Here is a 23,104-nt window from a genome sequence, read left to right as displayed (position 1 = left end):
GGTCTGAGCATATAACACCTGTTCTGGCCAGCTTGCACTGGTTGCCAATATGTTTCTGGGCTAGATTCAAAGTGTTGGTATTAACCTATAAAGCCTTATACGGTGCGGGACCACGATACCTTGCGGAACGCCTCTTCCGATATGAACCGGCCCGTGCACTACGTTCTGCTACGAAGGCCCTCCTCCGGGTTCCAACTCACAGGGAGGCCCGGAGGGTGATGACAAGATCTAGGGCCTTCTCAGTGGTGGCCCCCGAACTATGGAACAGTCTCCCCGAGGAAGTACGCCTGGCGCCGACTCTGCTCTCCTTCCGGCGCCAGGTCAAAACCTTCCTATTCTCTCAAGCATTTTAAGTTACACTGATTTACTTTTAAAAATGTTTATTGTATTGGATTGTTGATTGTATTTTAGTATTATTTTGTTATTCATTGTATTTTTATGCTATTTTATGTTCACCGCCCAGAGAGCTATTGCTAGTCGGGCGGTATATAAATTTAATAAATAAATAAATAAAAAATTAATGATTATGGAAAATAATCTTATTTGAAGAGAAGCATAGAAGGCAAGTTCATTTTCCAAATAAGATAGGAATTACTCACACTGGATTAAAGCTGAATAGCAGCATGTTGATGTGTTGTGCGTTTTTTTACTACAGTAGTCATAGATTGGTGTAAAAAACGAAACCCAGCTCATGCTGTGAGAGGTCCTAACGATCTTTAGAGTTAACAAATTGGTACTTTGTTAGTAGCAGCAAGCAAGTTAGTTTTTGGGACAAACTTGTTCATGAAGGTTTTAACTCATATTTTGCCAGGTTGGTGTTGACCTACATGGATTTTTTAAATTTATTTTTTGCACAAGCAACATGATTTTTTTACCTAACTTTTGCTAAAATATAGAATAATCTCTAAACTGGAGGAAGGGCCATAGCTCAGTAGAAGATCATCTTTGCATGCAGAAGATTCCGGGTTCACTCTCCAGGTAGGGCTAGGAGAGAACCCAGTGCGAAACCCTGGAGAGTCATTGCCAGTCAGTGTGGACCGTACTGAGCTAGATGGACCAATGGTCTGATTCAGAATAAGGCAGCCTCCTATATTATCAGGGAAATACTGGTGGTTTCAGTGTTAAACAGCTACCACTACTGCTTCTTCCTACATATTTCCACTAGAGCTGTGCAGCCACTTCAGACAAATCCCAAATTCTGAGCCGATTTGGTCTGAATTGAGTCTGGTCTGAAGCAGGTTGAGGCAGCTCCAGATCAGGCTGAAGTGAGTTGAATTGATCTAAATAGAGCTGGAGCATTTTGGACTGCTCTGGAGCTGAAAGCACTACAGCCAGACACCTGCTCTAAAGCATTGCAATACAACACCATATAACGTCCAGGTGGGGTGGTGGTGGACAAGTGGGGCTGGACTTCATTCATTCACAACTCTAGCTTCTAATGTTCTAGCTTCCAATTCGGGGCTAGAATCTCACTCAAGACTCTTCAGTCACCGTGTTTGGAGGGAGGGATGGTGAAGTGTTAAAACTAGCAGTGTGCTCTCACTGCCTTTCACTCTGGCATTTATTCAGCTTATTATTTCCCCCCCTTTAGTACCAGTATCCGGCCTTTCTAAAATATATGCACACTTATTTGTTTTCTATCCTTTCTCAATCAATTCTAGTTCAGTGCTTGTCTTTCGTATATCCTGCAAGTCATACTGCTATGCCTTTTCTTATATCTGTTTGTTTTTCAATCCTTTCCCAATCCCAGTCCCACCTTAATTCTAAAAAATAAATGTTTGTCTCTGTGTTAGTCTTATTAATTATTTTGGCTGCGTCACTTTCCTTATTTTTCCCTGCCCTTCCCCCTAAGTTTTTGGGCACTAGTTCTTTATGCTGGCCTGTTTTCTGTGGCTGTCTGTATTAGTACTTTGGGGTGTGTGCGCGTGTGTAAGTCTTGTGAGTACATTTTACACAGTCGGTGCCCAAGCAGCACACATACATTAAATCTTCACAGAACAGGCCAGACAGGAGCATGAGAATTGGCAGGATTGAGGTCGCAATTGACTTAACACAGAACTCCCTGGATCTATGTGTCTGAAATTTGGTAGGGTTAATTCCCTCTTGAGGGACTATCATGTTTCCAAATTTCATGTGCCTATGTGAAAAAAGAAGAACTTGATGGCTGTTCTGGTTTCCCAGCACCCATGGGAGGACTGAAGGTTTGGATTTCGAGTCCACATTGGGTTGTGTCTAAACAATCCAAACCAAATCTACCCCCAAACTAAATGGAGGGAGGGCTGCACAGCCTTAATTTCCACTCCAATTTATCAACTGTATTTGTTTTTAATCTTGGCAGAATGCTGATTAGGTTCAGTTTAGTCTTATAACACCTTTTCTTTTTTTTATATTTTTGTTATTCTTCCCCCATACATAACACCTCTTCTGTTTTCTGACAGGAAATCTAGCATTGTCAGTAAAAGGGCTCTAACATAGCTTCTCTATTACAGTGCTAGCTGTCTTGAAAGGAGACAAAGGAGTCTTGAAACTGGTTTATGAAAGCTATCTGGGCTAAATATTACTTGTGTCTAGTAGGTTTGCCTTTACAGTGTTTTCATTAGTTAGGGAAGGTGGCCTGGGAAAAACATGTCTATTGTCTGACTACATGTAGGGCAGCCTTTGCCGAATTGGAACCTTGCAAATATTGTTGGATTACGGCTCCCACCAACCCCATGCTCACATTTTCAAACGTATCACTACAGCCATGGCCAACGGTCAGGGATGATGGAAATTGTAGTCCGAAAAATGTGGAGGGTGCCTGGTTGGGGAAGGTTGATCTAGGCCAGAGTAAGGGTGATGAGAGAAAAGGTTGGCACTGTTTGATCTAGCATTGAACAGTCTGGTGTTATTTCTTGTGCCATGAGTGTGAACTTCTACATAGGTCCCCCCCCCTTGAGATGGATAAACTGAATGCAGAAATTAAAAAGATACTCCTTGATGGTAAATGAATATTAAAAAGAGCTATGGAATCATTTGGTATCTGAAACATTTCATGTAGGCTTCCATGAGTATCCTGAGAACTTTAAATTCAATAAAAAAAAAGCCTAGATTTTCTGGTAGGTGTAATAAATTTGAAAATGTTATTGCAGTGGCTGTGTAAGGTTTAGTAACTGGAAGGCGATGGTATAATTTCTATTCTGACTACCAGTGTTTTGATTATATTTCTGAAGCCACATTATGATTTTAAGTAGCTGTTGATTAATACGGACTGAGCATACCAGGACAGATGAATGGAATACTCAGCTGATGAGCTAAGAATTGTCACACTCCTCCTAACATACTAAGAATTGTGTGCTAAAAAAGGAGCACGCTCAAGGTACAAAGTCAAAGATGCATGGCCTGTAGAGAGAAAATGCTGTTAGTGCTTTGCTTGGATTAACAACTATTATCAGATTTGGACTCCCTTGTAAAAATGTTTTCAACAGTGGCAATGTGTGCAGCGCTAATTGCTATTGGAATGCTAGATTATATGGGCCTCAATCTGATCCAGTTTTGCTAATCGTAGTTTTTAATTTCAGCTGTTTGCATGTAAATGGCCTTTTTAATGTATGCCTTAGGTGCTGATGTCTAATTTGAAATTCTCTGTAAAAGAATTGTAGCCTTCGTGATTGCAAAAAAATAGCAGGAAAACTCAAAGCAAAGATGAAGGAAATGGGAAAACTAATCCTTGAAAATCCACTGTGCTTTAAACCAGTCTGACATATTGTTGAGAACTGATTATTTTTAGTGGTGGAAACAATCTTATTTTATCAAATTTTGATAAATGGCTACTGGGTTGTTTTTTTTTTTTAGACTTCTTTCAGTATTCCACTCTGGGCACAATAGTTTTGTGCTCCTGTTGAGTTTTATATGTATTACCTTGAAATCTTAATTTTGGTTTAAAGGAAGGGTGGATCAGCAACATTTCCTTATGACTTTGACTTCCTGAGTTTACAAATAAGGAAGCTGCTGTTTAAAAAAGAAGAAAGTGTTAGAACCTTGAATTACAAAATCAACGCACATTATTCCATGTACTCCTAAGAACAAAGCCACTCTTGCTTTGCTTCCTGATGGCCTCTTTCCAGAGCTAGTAGAAAAACTTGCTTATTTACAATCTGATTTTGGTGACTTATGTCCAAAAGCAATGTGTGTGTATGTGCATGTGGTTCCCCCCCATTGTAAATTTTAGAGCATCTTTTTTCATTCAGGTGAGTTCAATACATCCTATGATGGCTTAATAGTTCTCAGTGCCATATACATTATACGTTCCAATATACATTCCAGCTGATGAATATAAATATAACCTAAAGCTGCTAGAGACTTTTCATGAAAAGCCTCCCCTTGTTACACACTCATTCTGCTTATTACAATAGGAAAACAGTCCTTTCCAGCACTGAGCAAAATAATAATAAATAAATAAATAAATAAATAAATGCCTTTCAAGATTCTCCATCAATTTTCCATGATTCTCCATGATATTTGTAAAAACTGAAATTGGATAGTGGGGTGGGGTTTTTCAAAAGTTTCCAGTAGTTTTTCTCAGAAAATTCTTCTGAGAGATAAAGCTCGGTTGTTAGTTCATATCGGTGATGAAGAAAGCAATGAGCTACGAGAGGAGGAATGGAAGGAGCAGAAACCAAACCCATCACCCAAAATTCACTGATGACACAATTGGAGAGGCTATTTTACTAAATATTCTCCAGAGGTGGAGTAACATTTCCCCAACTGTTTAGGAGCAGCTCAAAATGGGGGGGGGGGCATTGGAGAATGTGTTGGATCCTTCCCCCCAATTAATTTTGGCTTGACCTTCTTTTCTTTGCCCAGCAGTCTGAAGAATTTGACAGATCTGCAGCCTCAGTTCCCCCCCCCCCGCCACATCAGTTCTCCTTCACTTCTACAAAGCCTATCCTGAACTATTGCTGTCTCAGCATCTCAGTGAGTTCTGATGCAGGGGAAGTCAGACAAACATGGCAAAACACTCTTGGTAACCTATCTATATAGGTTCCCTGAGAAACTATTTTTTTCCCTTCTATAAAGAGGTGAGGGGGACATTCATAAGTGACGGTAAACCATGGCTGATTGCCCTTCCTTATTTCTCCATGCTAGTACTAGGGAGAAACAAACCACAACCCCTGGGTTAGCCTTGCATCTGAACTGGGGATCATGGTTTGTTTCACTCCCATTAAGTCAGGATCAGTAACCAAGGGCATAACCTTGCATAAATTATGCATACTATGGGGAAAATGGATAGAGAAGTGTTTTTTCCCCTCTCTTACAACGCTAGAACTCATGGACATTCAGTGAAGATGAATGTTCAAAGATTCAGGACAGATGATAGGAAGTACTTCTTCACACAGCGCATAGTTTAAATGAGGGAATTTGCTACCACAAGAGGCAGTGATGGCCACCATATCTATGGCTACTAGCTATGATGGCTATTCTCTGCCTTCACAGTGTGCTTCTGAATACCAGTTGCTGGAATCCACAGGATGGGAGAGTCCTCTAGTGCCCCTGTTTCAGATGTAAGGTTAAGCTAGGGAACATGCTAGCAGGGAAGAGCAAAATACATAGGTGTGCCCAGATAGGCATGTTGACAGTATACCATTGGCTATGGTTTACTGTGATGTGTGAACTGGGCCAATATTTAGGCAAAGAGATAATGATAACCTCAGTTAGCAATTAATAGGCATAGCAATATACCTATTTACTATGTGACTTTTGCCTCCCTATTTCTCTTTGTAATTGCTAGCTTCTGAATGGCCTAAAACTGAGTATATGGTTTTACAAACAATATGTTGATTTGCTATGAATGCTCCTGAGTGTAGTAGAGGGTGCCAGAATAATATGGAACAGCATCAGGGCCTGCTGCAGTTAGACTGTCCCCTTCTTTCTTCCCCTGCTCCCTCTGCTAGGGCGAGGCTGGCTGTTTTGCATTGTGAGCATGTCACTCTTGGTGTATCTATTGTTTTTTTTAGAAATGTGGTTAGTCACTTTTTTACTAAAGGGGGATTGATCAGTCTATTAAACAAATCAACTTCTTTGTGAAGATCTCAAAAGTGTCCTGCTGCATCCCAGTCAGCATAGTTTGTTTGTTAATTTATTATTAAATTTAGATCCTGCCCTTCCTCCCAGAAGGAGCTCAAGGCAGCAAACAAAAACACTCTTAAAATATCTTAAAACAAAATACTTTAAAGATGTTTTGTTTTAATATAGTCTAAAAACATTAAAACAAAACATCTTTTAAAAACAACAACACCACACTTTAAAGACATCTTAAAAGGCAGTTCTGACACAGACTGAGATAAGGTCTCTACTTAAAAGGCTTGTTGGAAGAGGAAAGTCTTCAGTAGGGCTGAAAAGATAACAGAGATGGTGCCTGTCTAAGGGGAGGGAAGTCCAAAGGGTAGGTGCCACAACACAAGTAAAGGTGTGCTTCCTGTGATAGGCAGAATGGACCTCCTGTTAAAATGGTATCTGCAGGAGGTCCTCACCTGCAGAACACAGTGATTCTGGGGATATATGGGGATATAGTTTGGTGAAAAGTGGTGGGTGCTCATGGCTTGTTTTGAAGAAATCTCTCTCGGCCTCCCATATCGTAAACAGCTTAGCAAAATGTGATAAATGCATTTTCAGAGTTCTAATCCAGTCTCTCTAACACACTGTCTCACTCACACGCACAGTGTAACAGAACACTAACCAGTAAAACATTCACTTACCAAATTACAAGTCATTTCTTCTTTTACAATTGACACAAGACCATATGAGCCTCTATGAAAGGCACATTTCAACAAAAGAAATCCCATAGTCCATTTTAAATGGATGTGTAACCTGCTGTGCCTTTTACTACTGTAAATCAAGTGCCAGGAGTCTAAATGCTGTTCTTGCAGTTTAACCTTCAAATTTTAAACAACCATCTCTGTTTAGAACTGGGTTGCATGCCAGCAGTCAAAGCACAGCCATATAGGGTATGGCAAAACTGGTGGTTTTGGAGTGAGATCATGATAAACGTGATGGGTTACTTTAGTATCACAAGTACATATAAGTCTCTCATATTCTCTCTTTCTCATACGCAGGCAGACACAAATAAATTATGTTATATTTTTGGTTCTTTTTATAGTTTGATTTTCTGTGGCAGAAACTTCCACACTAGATTCCATGAAAGGAGTAATAGCAGATGACTGACCTTCCCATAGTGTCACAGAAGTGGCTTATACATAAACTGGTCCTGATCACGGATACGGTTCATGTGTTTAATATAAACACAATTAATTTATGTTTTTTAGAAGTCACCTTGGGTGCATCCTTTTTATCTTCCAAAGGCATCAGGCAAATGATGGTCAGTGTCCCCAATTAAATGGCCAAATCATGATACTTATAATGGTGAGAGCTTTGGGAGTATGCCACCCCGCCAATTCAGAAATTGCTGAATAAGCATTGAGTGTTTGGTATTCTCAGAATTCCATGTTCCTAATGTTTATTAGATGAGCCTACACACAAATGGTACAATGCCTAGGGTCTTGATACACATGTAATGACTTAACTGGAAGCTGTCTGAGGGATTAATGCCTAGTAGCCATTCCTGGCCACATTTTGAGTGTTTTGGTCCTGTATTAGATATGCCAGCCAGACAGCTTTCCAGCTAAGGCATTTAGATAGATGTTTCAGTTCACCAAAGCTGAGATCTGAAACAGTTTCAGTCTATATATGGTGCTTGTGCAAATGATCAAAATGTATTTATAACATTAATTCTCCCTGTGGATTAAGAACAAATCAGATATCCTTAAGGAATATATTAAGGAATGTGCTTAAGGAATATATTTACAATGGACTGTAAAAATCAATATACAACTTGGAGTAAGCAGGTCTATATCTATAGCTAGTCACTGGAAATCCAAGATGTGCTAAGTAGCATCCTCTCCCTTGTAATTAGTGGTTCTTCACATTGCTTTTTGGTTATTTGGTGGCCAGGCTCATATTTGGGAGAGAAAGTCTGTCTGTCTGTCTGTCTGTCTGTCTGTCTGTCTGTCTGTCTGTCTGTCTGTCTGTCTGTCTGTCTGTCTGTCTGTCTGTCTGTCTGTCTGTCTGTCTGTCTGTCTGTCTGTCTGTCTGTCTGTCTGTCTGTCTGTCTGTCTGTCTGTCTGTCTGTCTGTCTGTCTCACTCACTCACTCACTCACTCACTCACTCACTCACTCACTCACTCACTCACTCACTCACTCACTCACTCACTCACTCACTCACTCACTCACTCACTCACTCACTCACTCACTCACTCACTCACTCACTCACTCACTCACTCACTCACTCACTCACTCACCCACTCACTCTTCATTTGAAGAATGCCAAAATGTTTCGCTGGCGTTAGTCCATTAAAAGAATTATTTCCAGTCAATCTCTTGAGAATTATTTCAAAGATCTAAACAAATAGAAAAGAAATATGGAAGAATAATATTATATATGATTATGGCAGCAAGATTATTATATGCACAAAAGTGGAAAATGGAATTAACACCAACAATGGAAGAATGGCTATTGAAATTAATGGACTTAGTAGAAATGGATAAATTGACATGTCTACTTAGAGAAAAATCGACAGATACATTTCTTAAGGAATGGAAGCCTCTCTTAGACTTTTTGTCGAAAGATCAAAATAAAATGATGATACTGGGATTTGACGATTAACTAAGACAGCCTATGGAGAAAAGGGATTCTGTATGTATACATTTAGGGACAGGTTTGATGTATATTATATACTTATAGCTGATCTGCGACAAATCGGAAGTCAACTATTTTATTTTTATTTTTTGTTGTTGTATGTTTTTTTTTACTTTGTTTTGTTTGTTTTTTTGAAAAATTTGAATAAAAATTATTTTAAAAAAAGAGAATTATTTCAAAGATCTTCCTTTCTTAACATGTTGTACACAAATAATTGACAAGAGAACACAATTGTATTTGGGCATGCTGTGCATTAAAGTGAGCAGAGTGGGTCTTTGAATGCACCACTTTTGCTAGTACATCAATTTTTGGATGTTCTTTAGTTGAGACAGGTGAGTAGAAGCACAGGTGACTTGAACTTCTCTCTAACACTTCTGCATCTTGCCCAAAGCCCAGAAATTCATTTTCTTGCCGCACATCCTGAAGTGTGGTAGGGAGTATATTTTTAGGCTTTAGACAACGTGGAAATGTGATTATTAGACATGTGAGTGACCAGTTCTTCCACTCTCTGGATGGAAGCCCTTCTGTGCGCACAAGGGCACCAGTTGGATTCCACCCTCTGTCTGCTTCTAAGCCACCCATTGAGAGGTAAAGGTTGTTTCCACTATATATGTTTGTAGTGTTTGGAATATAAGTTGGAACACATACATTACATTATAGCCTTTGTACATGATTCAACTCTCATTTTAAAAACAATTTCTCTTGTTCAGTAGCTAGTATTTAGAGATGCTCAGTAAATGTTAAGTAGTAGTATTTTCTTTTCCTTTATCTTTAAAACTCAACCTGCTTTGCTTTAGGATGTTCAGAAAGAGCAAGAAACTCACACTTACCTCACCAAAGAAGCAATCAAGGAAAAAGTCCAAATGTACAATTCAGATGTTACCGACAAGCTAAAGATGACGTTGGTAAGACTTGTGTACAGTTTTTCTTTTTGATAGTTACAAGGAGTGCATGATGGAGCATGTCAAATCATCACTGTACGGTTTTGGCATATGAACTTAGAGAAAATACGCTTAGGTCATGCATATTTCTTCACCTTCTCTGTGCTTAAAATACTCCTGAGTGCTAAATAGTAGATGGGCCCTAAGTTAATGGTTTGCAGTCAGACAAACATGAGACAGGAGGAAAATGAAAATAAGCACATTCAGGGACCCATAGATCTAGCTATGGTAGCATTTGCCTTAGTTAAATCTATGTTGTATAGCAATGTGCTCTACATGGACAATCTTTGAAGGATGTTTTTGAAAACTTCACAGGATTCAGAATGCAGCAGCAAGGATGCAAGTGGGTACATGCCCTTGGGCTCACATTTCCTCTATTCAGCAGCAGCTGCACATTGCCAGTTTGCTTCTGGGCACAAATCAAAGTATTGATAATTATCTTTTAAAGCCCTGCAAGAGGGTGGGAAATAGGATCTGGCCTGTCATTTTGACAGGTAGGTAGGGCTGTCCACCTGTCAGATCTTCTGACATCATGGCAACCTGACAAGCCACACTTTGAGCAGCAAGCTCTACTTTGGATAAAGATCAGCTGCACTACAGAGCACCCAGTGGGGAACTCAGTAGTGCAGCAGATCCTAGCGGGGCTTGCGGTCAGCTGGTTGGTACTTACAGCTAGTCTCTGCAGAGGAAGATCCTTTGTATCATCAGCTTGAATTCAAAGGAAGAATTGGGATTCCACTTAAAAGTGCGGTACCAATTCTTCATTTTAGTTTTGGTGTGAAATTTCCCATGCCTGGCATCATATATGACATCACGCACTAGAAAGGTGGGCATGGTTTGGCCCAACAGGCTGTTTTAGGCGCTCTCCAAGGCCTGGTGGACTCCGTTTGGCCTGCGGCCTGAAGGTTTTCCACCTCTTCCCTGAAAGGCTTGGCCTGATTTACCTAAAGAAGTGCCTCCTTCCATGCTAGCCTACTCACTGCCTTAGATCTGGTGTAGAAGACTTTCTGTGTGTCCCATCTGTGATGGATGTAATTTTTTGATGGCTACGCTCAGATTATGAATGTGCTTACCCCAGAAAGCCCGGGCGGCTCCCTCTCTTAGCTGCATTTCACTGGCTAATGAAGACTTTTAAAAACTGTTAAACTTTTGCCTTCCATGGGAGATAATGGGTTTTTTAAAGTTGGTTTTTATCTGTCATGCCTGCTTCTGTAGTATTGGTCTTTTGAATGTTGATGTTTTTGTTTTATTTTTATGATTATATTTATATCCCATCTTTCCTCCAAGGAGTTCGGTGGCATACATGGCTCTCCTCCCTCTCCATTTTATCCTCACAACAGCCCTGTGAGGTAGGTTAGGCTGAGAGATTGTGACTGGCCCAAGATCACCCAGCAAGCATCATGGCTGAGTTGGGATTTGAACCCTGATCTCCCAGGTCCTAGTTCAACACTCCAACCCAGCCTTTCCCAACCACTGTGCCTCCAGATGTTGTTGGACTACAACTCCCATCAGCCTCAGCCAGCATTGCCAATGGTCAGGAAAGATGGGAATTGTGGTCCAACAACATCTGGAGGCACACTGGTTGTGGAAAGGCTGCTCTAACCACTCACCATGCTGACACTGTGGTCTTAATTTGCTGTAAACTGGCCTGTGTGATGTGCAAGTATTGTCAGGATGGGGCAAAAGTTTTTATATAATGTACAGATGGAAATGTTGTTTGAATTTCTAGATCTTTTGATAAAATTAATTGTTTCATAGTGTGTATATATATGTCTATTATAGAACTCCAGCGGAGTATATACCGGCTTCATTAAAGTTCAGATGGAACTGTGTAGGCCTATCACGGTACGGACTTCTGTGAATCCAGGGAAGCATGTCAATAACAACGATGAGACAACTTTTTACTTGCCTAATGGCTACATGAATACTCTTCACATCAGCAGCACTAACACTGTTCGTGAAGTTATTGAAGCCTTGCTCAAAAAATTTCTGGTGGCTGATAATCCTGCCAAGTTTGCACTTTATAAACGGTGTCACAAGGAAGATCAAGGTATGCTTCTAGATCTTTTTGAATATTGGTGAAGAAACGAGCTGGGTGGGTGAGTGAGAAGGAGATACTGTTTCATATTTTCACCCTGTAAGACTAACTTGGGAATTAAGCAGTGGGATAGGAACTAATTAGAATTATTCAGCTTGATTTTACTGCAGAGGACTGAGTATGTATGACATATCAACAAAAATTGGGTGCTTTCCAGTAAGGAAAAGTCACCATTGGTGCTCTTGCTATTAAGTACTGTTTATCTCCTTGATTCTGTCACATTATACTACTATATGGGGTGATCTTTTTACACCTAAATACTAGGCCTACTAAACAAAACATGTTCTTGTATCCTACATATGATTTATTTATAAAATATCATACCATCTTTCAAAATGGTGCACAAATTGAAAAGCACATAATACAATAACTAATATAGTCTAATAAAATCACAAACATTTGCGACAGGCTATTTAAATAAATAAGCAAGGGGGCCATAAAATTATATCCATAAAGATAAAAAATCCCTCAATGCTTGTTTAAGTAAACCTTTTTTTACCTTGTGAACTGCATAAAAGTTCCTATTTTCAAAAAAGGCTCTGAAAAAGGTTCTTGTTACCATTGCTACAGGGCTACCACTGAAAAGACTTATCTTCTCTGAATACGAAATAACTTTACAAGCCAAACAGAAGGATTATAATTTTAATGCATCCAATGAGGCTGAATGTTGGAAGATTAAGGACAGACAAAAGAAAGTTCTTCACATAGTGCATCGTTAAACTATGTAATTCACTCCCACAAGAGGCAGTGATGACCACCCATTTGGATGGCTTTAAAAGAAGATTAGACAAATTCATGGAGGACAAGGCTAGCAGTGGCTACTAGCCATAATGGCTATGCTCTTCCTCTATGGTCGGAGGCAGTATGCTTCCGAATACCAGTTGGTGGAAGGGGAGTTTTCTTGTGCCTAGATCCTGTCTATGGGCTTCCCAGTGGCATCTAGTTGACCACTGTATGAACAGGATGCTGGACTAGATGGGCCACTGGTCTGATCCAGCAGGCTGTTATGTTCGCAGGAAAGTTCATCCAAAAAACAGTGGTTCCTCTTGATATACTCGAGTCTTGGCTGTTAATGTAAAATAAAGGGGTTTTGCCACAAGCTACAGAAAACTGACATTCACTGGTTGAATGGAAATAGTTGGGGGGAAATCTTCTGGTTAACTGCACACTTCCAGTTTTGTAACAGATTCCCCACCCCCATATTGCATTTATACTTTTGATAGTTGTGTGTACTTTGAATACATGTAAGTTTATTCATTTATTTTTTGCTTAGATCTTCTTTTTTTGCATTAGCAGTTGTAATTATTGCTGTTCATCATGTAACATATCTTGCTCGTAATTCTCAGTTTGTGTAGTAATGTTTGAGCTTTTAAGGATCTTTTGTGTGTATATTGATTTAGTTCTGGCCCTTGTTCGGCAGAAATCCTATATGCATGTTTACTTTTTTTCTTTTGTGATATTTTTAATCTCTCAGTGTATATGTGCAAGCTCTCAGAAACTGAACATCCCCTTTATTTGCGGTTGGTGGCAGGCCCAAGAACAGACATGCTTAGTTTTGTTCTGCGTGAGCATGAAACTGGAGAGGTTTTGGTAAGTCACATCTCTGTTCATAGCATCAAATAGCTTGCAATTTCTCGAGGATCCTTAAGTCCAACTTCTTCATTGCCAGGATTTCTGACTAGATGTATATTGGTTCCAGTAGACACCTGTAAAATGTACTCTCAGGCTTATTTTAGACCAGAAAAGTACATGCTTTGTAGTCATGCGAAATCCAACCTGTTGTTTTAAGATCTTTCATTATTTAGAACAATAACAGAAATGAAACAGAAGAGGATGTGTCCAGAGTTCTCTGAGCAGAAGACTACTTGCGCAACAGATCTCTTCTGTCCACATGCCCCCAAAAGCCATGGTTTCAACCTGGTTTGTTTATAACAAACCATTGTTCTCTGAGTTTAGATTCAACAAAGAACTATGGTTCAGAATTAAGCAGAATATTTTTATTTATTTTCTTGTGTGGAAGAGTGGGAGGGGACAAGCTTGAAGACTTGCTTTCACATGATTTTTTTAGCATGTAAACATGAGGATTTGCTTCAGAATTTGGGTGTAGGAAGAAAAGCAAATATTTCACTGAATCTCATCTATTTGATTTCCCCCCTTACAAAGAAGTACATATTCAAGAGGTTCAGTTCTTTTTGTGTGTGATATTTTTGAGATTTTATTGTTTACTTATGCGTGAGGAGTACATGGTTTTCTTTGGTAGAGTGTAGTTATTCATTTAATGTATTTTTGTGCAGCAAAGAGCCCATAGGGCAGAAAAGGGGAAGCTGTGATCCTCTGGGCATAGCCAAAGTGGAGCCCTCCAGATATTGTTGGACTCTTTAACTCCCATCAACTCCAGCCAGCATGGTCAGTGGTCAGGAATGATGGGAGTTGTAGTCCAACAATATATGGAGGGCACCACATTGGCTATCCTGGACTACAAGTCCATTATCGCTAACCATTGGTCATGCTGGCTGAGGTTGATGGGAACTGGAGTTCAGTAATATCTGGAGGGCCACAGATTCCCCACCACTACCATAGGGAATTAGATCTACAAGTTTATCTTCTTGAGTAGTAAGTAGAATAAAGTGAGCATTGCAACCCCTCCTCTCCGAATTCTTACTTTTATGAATAGCTAAGGTATTGTTACATGCCTTTTAAAACCTTTTTTTCCCCACAGTGGGAAGCCTTTAGCTTTCCTGAACTACAGAACTTCTTGCGTATACTGGACAAGGAAGAAGATGAACAATTACAAATCTTACAAAGGCGCTACACAGCATACAGAGAAAAACTTGAAGAAGCCCTTGGAGTTTGGAAACCAGGTTAAAAAAGGGCCCAAAGAATACTCAGGAAAAATGCAAATTACCAAATATTGCATAGCATGCCAAACCCAGTACCCAAAGCAAGAGCAAAAGTACCTGTCTCTTTAATCCATATGGCCATTTTGTTGTTGTAGAGGTGGTTTCAAAAACTGACATACTTTACTTCTTGCATATAGAAGCAAAGAGAATCTGCAATATTTGCAGACCTCCGTTGTGTGTGCTTCATGAGTCTTTACCAGATTGCATCATGCATGATGTCTATTTTCAGACACTGAAGCACAATACATTCTTTGCTTTAATTTTTAATTTGTAGTTTTTAAAACTTAAGGATGTGCAAATTTAATTTAATTTTAAATCACAGCCAGTTTTGAATAAGAATTAGCACACTATTAGATAACAAAATGGATTTGCACTACCTTTATTCAAATATTTGCAAAACATATATTTTTATTTCTAGAAGAGATAAACAATCTGTTCCAAAGGTTGTACAGGAGATGTTAAAATAGTCTGAACTGGGGAAGGTAGAGAGGAAGTAGGAAAGAAGGCAAGAGGTGAAGAGACAGGAGGATGTTGAAACAGAAGAGAAAAGTTAAAACAGAAAAGTATTGTAAAGACGGTTGACTGTTTATGCTGATTAGTGTTAACTGAAATTAATATATTAAATGCTATTATTGAGAGAAAATTTACTAAATATAGTAGAAACTGAACTGCATAAAGGCTGTGTGTGTGACCGGCAACACGCTTCAGTTACAATCTTGTATGTGCTTTTACAATACGCTCAAACTCTTGGTTGAGGTTTTCATGAGTACAAGTATCAGCATTTAAAGGATGAATCCAGAACTCTTACAGTGTCTAAAGATGCAGTTGAATTGAGCTCAGCACAAACTTTTTACTTTTACTTAAAAAAGAGGTAAAGACAGGAGAATTACACTGTATTATTTTAAACCTCAAATAAAAACAAACATTCTTCTTTCTATATTAAAAAAGGTTAGGAGAGTTGTAGTATTACCTTGTGCTATGAGCAACTTGAGTTATCTGTGGTTTTGGTTTCTGTGTTTAAGCTATACAACTTTTAAAAGCTGACTAGGATTCTCTGTGCTGCTGAACTATGATAAATAATTGGAAGAGGAAGGATTTTGTAGTTTTTCCAGAAATATTTTATCTTAAAGTATGTATGGTAAATGAAACCAAAGAAATGGGTGTGCAATACAACCGTTTATATAAATGTGTAACAAGACTTTTAAAGTTTATATTTGCAGCCACCCAGGGGAACAATTATTGACTTGAAATAACTTTAATTTATATAATTTAATCATGAGCAGCAATAATGTTTCCCCTCATTATTTGGGCATTAATTTTGAAATTTTTGAGGAATATCTGCTGCTGTGGTGACACCTGGTGGGTATTATATGCAGCTAAGATGTATGTTCTCTTGGATAAGTGTGCCTGCCTTTTTAACTTCGGCTGCTTATTCCCTCAAAATACTGAGATTTGAGGAAGAGATTCTAATTTGAGATTTGCCAAGACAATCTTGATAGATGGAAATGTTAACAATAAATTAAAAGTAGAATTAGGTATCAGTCAAAGGCATATCTTGTTTGGATTTTTATTTCATGAGTAATATTGTAGTGCTTTGTGTGTCTTTTTTATTTTATTGGAGACATAATCAAAGTCACATAGGTTAGTGGTGCAGGGTATTCTTCAAGGTCAGTTAGTTATTTTTCTACAAATACTATGTCATATCATTGGATTGGTTTAGGTGTTAATATTCCTATGTGCCAGGCACCCAAAAGCCTTTACTTTTTGTTGATGGAAATGGTAACATTTAAATGCTGCTTACAGCCAGTGTTGCCCAGTCATGTGCAAAGTATACACCCTAGTGGCTGCCAGGGATATACTGTTAACTGTCAGAGAACAAGTGTTGCACGCAGTTGAGCAAATCTCAATGCAAGATGCATCAAAATTGGCTTCTGCATAAAGTATCACTATGGAAAGGGCTTTTTCGCTGGAGCTGAGCTGAAGGTTAATGTTCATATTCATTCTGTCTCTCACCCAGTCACAAACACAAATGGCTACCTAGCTTGGACTGGGAAGAGGGGTGCATTTCAGCTTAGCACTTTTTCCACAGCCTTGATCTGGGGAGCAGTTAAATTCTGTACTGGCCCTCTGATTCACTTAATTGTATTGATACTCATAAAAATTTAATGTTTGTAATATTAAACAAGTTACTCAGCTGTTTTTGAATCTAGAAATGGCAATTTTCAAGTATGTGAATCTTTTTTAAAATTTTACTTGATCTTTATGTTTCCTTGCTCCCCCATCTTCTTCTGGTGTGTTTTATGCACTGCAGGTCTGAGCAGGAAAAACAGAATTTGTATCCAGACATTCTTAAAAACAGAAAACACACTGGTTAACACAGCTGTTTCTTAAAAAAAAAAAAAATAAGAAAAGGTCAGTGCTAACTCAGATGTGGTTGTGTTCTTTTTGTAAGCTTTAATTTTAATTTTGTTTCAGTGTCAGGTTCTTAATCTGTCAAAGATATGTTGCAACCCTTTTATGTTTCAGCTGTTTATTAATACCTGACTGGAGAATAAATTGAGGTGAGAGCAATGTAGGAAACACTGAAAAAAAGTTTTTCTTTTCTAGAAAACTGTACTATTTATTATTTTGAAAATCTTTTTATGGGGAAGCCTTGATTTCCTCTGAAGTTGTTACTAATATAGCAGGCTGTAATTCCATCATTAAAGCTGAAGTGGACAGTGATTTGGCTGTTTTTCATTGCTAGACTATCAGTTAAGTTTATTGCACTTCAGGTATGGCACCTATCCAACTGTTATTACACATGTCCCACCCCTCATGCATACATGATCTCTGGCAGCAGTGGTAATCTCTGGGACAAAAGTAGGGGCCTGATTTTGGTTTTTCCTCCCTCCAAATAGATGCCAACATTGATCATATGTTATGCATGCTTTGTGCAGAAAAATGACTCAGCATTTGTGTCCCCTTGTGTGCAGGCCTTGAGCGGAAAGACCTGGCAGTTTGTTTCTGCACATGAATCATCCTTGCTAAATATTTTATAACATTTAGATTGCACCTTGCCATCCTTTTGTCAAAGGCTCAAGTGGCTAATTCTCAAGCTACAAACATGTCACACCACACACAAAGAAGTATTTCTTCCTTCAGTATATGCATGTTAGAAACAATTGTTTTGTCTTAGTGGTTAACTTTTTATTTGTTTCGTTAAGTAAGGTAACTATAGTAGCAGGATTGTCTGGAAGCTGTTCCCTCTAAGGGTAGATATGTGGAGGTAGACCCTGGCTACTTGAAAAATATCAAATATGTTCAGAGGCACTCTTTCTTGTTGTAAGAGCGGAGGTTCTTTTGAGTCATGTGCAAAATTAAGCATTAGTTTTCATAATTCAATACATTATATTAAACCATTTTTAAAAGGGGGGGTTGGGAATTTTCCAAGGAGTGTGCATATAAGTTAGGAGTGTAAATTGGTTTTATACATTTATAATTCCACATACAAATGTTCCACAACACCATGGAGCAGATTGTTGGAGGGAGAAATTGGAATTGGCAGAAATTGCCTCCTTCCTGCCTTTGCCAGCAGGAGTATCCCAAGTGGAACTCTGTTCCCCCTGTCAGGATTGTCCCTTCCCAGGAGCAAAGTCCGGATCCAAACCATTGTATGGCCAAGCTGACCTTAGTTTTGTGGCACCACACTGGCTCCCCTACCAGACTGTGCAGATAGTGGGCTGGGATTGTTCCTCTTCTCATTCTTCACACATTGGGGTCAAGAGGAGGCTGAGCATGTGGCTTGATTTTTCATCGGAAAAAGTGTGGTGGTGATGGCTGGGACAAAACTAAAAGCCAACTGGAATTCCTTGCAGAGCCTGAAAATCCCAGTAGCTAGAGGAACACCTACACAATAAACTTCTCTGAACAACTTTATCTCCTCTGTGGCTTAAAATATAATGGTAATATATTTACTAAATAAGAATAAATCTTGGAATATATATATAATACTCCTGTATAAAATCATTATCTGTACCACATGTGCTCAGTTATTTTAGCTAGATTTTATCCTACACTGCAGCCTCATTTCAAGGGCACCTATTATACAATACATTGAATTTCAAGTGTTTATAGAGTACTTGTTCAATAAATTAAGGTTCTGATATGGTAGTGTGTATAACTTTAGAGAATGCCTACATTCTGCCAACACAAGTGCCTGGGATTTTGTACCCCTGCTGGGGGGAAATATGCTATTACTGCTAATCCACTTCTTTGTACTCATACTGCCAATCTTCACCCAACACCTACTCCTTAAAATAAATGTATGAATAGTAATGGCCGCTTACACTATCATAGCCTGTTGCCTCGAAATCAGGGGCGTGTGGCCTCAAAATGTAGGATTGCAACTCCCATAATCCCTGACTATTGGCCATGTTGGCTGGGGCTGATAGAAGTTGGAGCCCGACAACTTCTGGAGAGCCATGGAGTCCCCACCCCTGATCCTAAGTTGCAAGATTAAAACAGCAAAGGAAATGTTGAAATAAACTTTCATGGTAACTTTCAAGCATGTTCTAAGTTTGAAGAGACTGTTGGCAAAGTTATTGATTATTCACCATTTTCTCAGTCATATTACTGCATGCCACAGATGTTATCCTACTAGTAACTTTCCTACTACTGACTTTTCTTGGATAGAAAACATAAAAGTCTGCTTCGTTGAAGGACTTGAAAAAGCAAACCTACTGCTCATATTCCAGTCATAAGGAAACTCCTTTAGAAATTGCATTCACACATCTTGGTAAAGGATTAAACAAAGTTGCAGCATGTATTCAGCTGCTTGAAAGTGGTGCATAGTAAAGCCGGGTACTTATACATATGGCCCATTTGAATTTGAGAGAGTTGATCCTATCCTTATATTGCATATCATCATCATCTTTTGAGAAATCATCCAACAGGCCTTGCATGTATCTAAAATTGCATTTCAATGCTCTTAATATTCTTCATCAATTATGAAAGATACAGAATTTTTCATTTGCTGGGGGTGTCTTTGGGGCTTTATGAAGTTCTTTAGTTGCAGTTGCAACACAAACGGAAGCTTTTTTAAAAATGAAGCAAATGAATAATAAAATTGAACCATGCTGAAATAGATTAATGTGCTGTAAAGTGATTTCCTATGGAAATTAACATGAAAGAGCCCTTCCATTCTACAAAACTTATTTAGAAAACTGCACTGAGCAAATGCAGCATTTTCAATAACTCTGGGCACTAAACATCAGCATATAAAGAGATTTTGCCGTGTTAAACATTTCTCTGAGTTTGACGCTGCTTTACAGGTAAAACAAAGCTGTTGTACAAAGGTGGTCATGGAAAGGTTTTTGCATACTTATCCAAGATATTTTAATTTATTTATTAAAGTATTTATATCATGCCCTTCTAGTATAAAACAAATACACCATGGTAGCATCCAACATAAAATTATCTTTTGAGTGTTGAACACTGGATATCTAGGACTGAATCAGCAAATGGAAGGAGTTTGAATATATCCACCATGTTCCTCTCCCCACATTTGAGAGGCAATCTATTGTTCTGATCACAACTCCAGAAAGATTCAAGCTGCAAAAAGGCAGACTGGAAGATTACAAATACCTCTGCATCCTCCATGATCTCTCTTTTCACTCAGTAACAGTGCTTCCATCCCTCAGTGCTGTTCCCCACCTTCCCAACCTGCTATGCAGCTTTTGAGTCCCTGGGAACTGGGGGAGAGGGAGCTCTTCTATATTCCACCCTATCTTGTACTTTTCTAAAGATGGCAATGTTCTAATGCTTAGAGGCCTACTGTGCTAAGGTAAGATTTTTGGGAGAGTGTATCCAGCTAAGTAGTTGGACATACAAATCAATGATATCATGCCAGCCAATGTGGAAGGGGACTTTTCATTCTTGCTTGTTTGCACCCAACTTTAAAGTACATTTTCCTGAAGACTAATAGCTGTAACTGCAATTCTTGACTTAAGTAATTGAAGCAATGGTGTGACAGTGAAAAAACTGAGTGGGGGACTTTTAAAAGAAATAGTCTGTCCTCTCAGGAGATCAAAGCAACACATGGGTATCCAGACAGTCTTCCAGACACTTCTCAAGACCCAGATGTGTTTGATGTGCTTTCAAACCCTTCCCATCGCCATTATTTTAGTAAGACATGCAATCTGAACCTAACTTTCTAAAGAGTTTCAGTTTGCAGCCACAGCACTTGTGGAATATTTTATTACTAAAAATATTAATTTTGGCAAAGGGCTTTACTAGTACAACCGTAAAAGATATCAACTGCCTGACTATTCAGATTAATATTGGACTAACTAAGGTAACCACAGAGATGGAATAACAGTAGTGATCTCTGGTCCTTTTGCTCCTTTTCATAATGCCTTTGGGCCACTTTGGATGCTGGAGAAATTAATTGCCAAGATAAGGTTGATAATAACATTTTTACAGCTATCTTCTTGAAAGTAGCTATGGCAATCATACTCTTCAACACGTGATGACTGTGAAGAGCAGAATGTCCTAGGGCATGGTCTGGGTGTACATGAAATGGTCAGGAGCAGGCTAGTACCTGGGAAACCCATATGTATCATGTAGAGTTCCATGGTGGAAGAAATGCAGAACACAAGAATAATTGTTTTGTGTTGCATACTACTTCAAGTAGTTTATAATTGCTTTTTAACTTTTTTTTTTAACCAAAGTACATACTTTAACCACTGACTTTGTTATAAGGGCTGGGAGACTGAGAAGACTCAGGAAATACTGGTAATCTGTACTTCCAAGTATAGCTGTGTTTAATGAGTCATATCTGATTTTGGGACAAACCGCATTGGGCTCTAAGTGAATGCTTTATGCCAGGGAATGGCCAGAAGTAGTTCAATCCTTTTAGTTCTCCTTTTAGTTCTCTGTTTTCAGTGCCATCAACTTTGGTAGTCTTTTAGGCTCTCCAGGTGGAGTAGGGGATACAAAGTTGCAGTGGCTATCTTTAGTGGAGGAACATGCACAAACAATGGTGCTGAAGAAATTCTGCTCTGCCCAGTGGTCATTGCGGTACGTTGAGGTTCCAGCTTGCACCTCCTCCCCAAATGTTTTTTGACATCTACATGAAGCTGCTGGGGAAAGTTAACTGAAGATGTCAAATATAGGCAAGGTGACATACAAGTCTACCTACTCATTTCCATATAGTGAAGCTATGGAAACCCTGAATATGTTCTGGAGCCCGTTTTGGAACAGATGAGGATAAACAAGCTGGAGCTCAATTCTGGTAAGACAGGTTCTATAGGAAGGGAAATCTGATCTGGATGGAAGTATATAATGTGGTGGACAAGATTGTTCTCTTTGATAGATCATGGACAGCTCTTTCTTGACTTGGCGGTATCTATAGAGATGCAGGTGCAGTCAGTCATTTGCCACAAGCCCTATCTGGAGTAGGTAGAGCTTGCCACAGCTATTCATGCACAGGTTCCCCCACCCCACCCTACTATAATGTGCTTTACATAGTGTTGCCTTTCAGTGATTGTTTGGAAGCTTCAGCTGGTACAGAACACAGATGCCTCAGTTTATTTATTTATTTATTTATTGTATTTGTATACTGCCCCATAGCCGAAGCTCTCTGGGCGGTTTACAGTTTGGCTGGAAGTTGCTTGTGCAGGTTAAGCAATAGTACCTCTACTGGGGGAACATACGGTACCTATTCGATACCAGCTTCAGTAGGTGCTAGTGCTTTCCCAGAGCCACTTAGAAGTGATGATAGTTACCTTTAAAGCCTTAAATGGCTTAGGACCAGGTTGTTTAAAGGGCTGCTTACAGTTGTATTTTTGTTTCATTTTTTATTTAAAAGTATTTATAAACTACATTCTTTAAAAAATCTCTAAGCAATATACAGTATAAAAACCAATATAAAACCAAATACAACCTAAAACAATAAAACAGCAGTATAAAAATTAAAAGCAAATAAAGCTAAAATTCAGGGGATTTGAGCACATAAAACAAGGTCTAGTCTTAGGCCCTGTGTTCATCCATGGAGGCCTAGACCTGCCATTAAGGTCCAATTGGCAGGCACAAGACTGGCCTTCCAGTGGTAGCTGTTTTTGTGGGATGTACATTTGATTTCTTGGTAGCACTTTTTTTTGTTACAATCCACTTTTAATTGATAGCTGTCGCTACTGCTAATGTTTTCTGTGAGTTGCTGCTCTGGCTTTGAGTTGCCTTATGTTGCTATTTTAAAGTTTTTAATATTTGGTATTTCTAAGAACCGCTTTGAGAAAAACTGCAGATTTTTTTCTCTAAAGTTTCTTTTCAAGGTTTTGCTACTCTGTTTCAGAGCTGGCAACAGAGGGCAGCCAGTTGGGCCCTGGCCAAGGGCCCCTCCTTAGCGTGGATAGCACTCCCATTCTGTGATCTGCATCAGTTCCTGACCCTGCCG

General features: G+C 39.0%; 1 protein-coding gene across 1 annotated transcript in view; it reads left to right on the top strand.

Annotated features, from left to right (window-relative positions):
- RASSF3 (Ras association domain family member 3) overlaps positions 1 to 17,394 on the top strand; it is a 30,239-nt gene extending 12,845 nt beyond the window's left edge. Inside the window, exons 2-5 of the mRNA XM_061639836.1 lie at positions 9,529 to 9,636; positions 11,455 to 11,722; positions 13,245 to 13,360; positions 14,490 to 17,394. Of these exons, the coding sequence (XP_061495820.1) occupies positions 9,529 to 9,636; positions 11,455 to 11,722; positions 13,245 to 13,360; positions 14,490 to 14,636 (639 nt within the window). The 3' untranslated portion in view covers positions 14,637 to 17,394. The remainder of the gene's footprint in view (positions 1 to 9,528; positions 9,637 to 11,454; positions 11,723 to 13,244; positions 13,361 to 14,489) is intronic.
- The last annotated feature ends 5,710 nt before the right edge of the window (positions 17,395 to 23,104 follow it).

The sequence above is a fragment of the Rhineura floridana genome, chromosome 8 (genome assembly GCF_030035675.1).
Source record: "Rhineura floridana isolate rRhiFlo1 chromosome 8, rRhiFlo1.hap2, whole genome shotgun sequence".
Classification (NCBI taxonomy): domain Eukaryota; kingdom Metazoa; phylum Chordata; class Lepidosauria; order Squamata; family Rhineuridae; genus Rhineura; species Rhineura floridana.
This window is presented reverse-complemented; position numbering and strand designations above follow the sequence as displayed.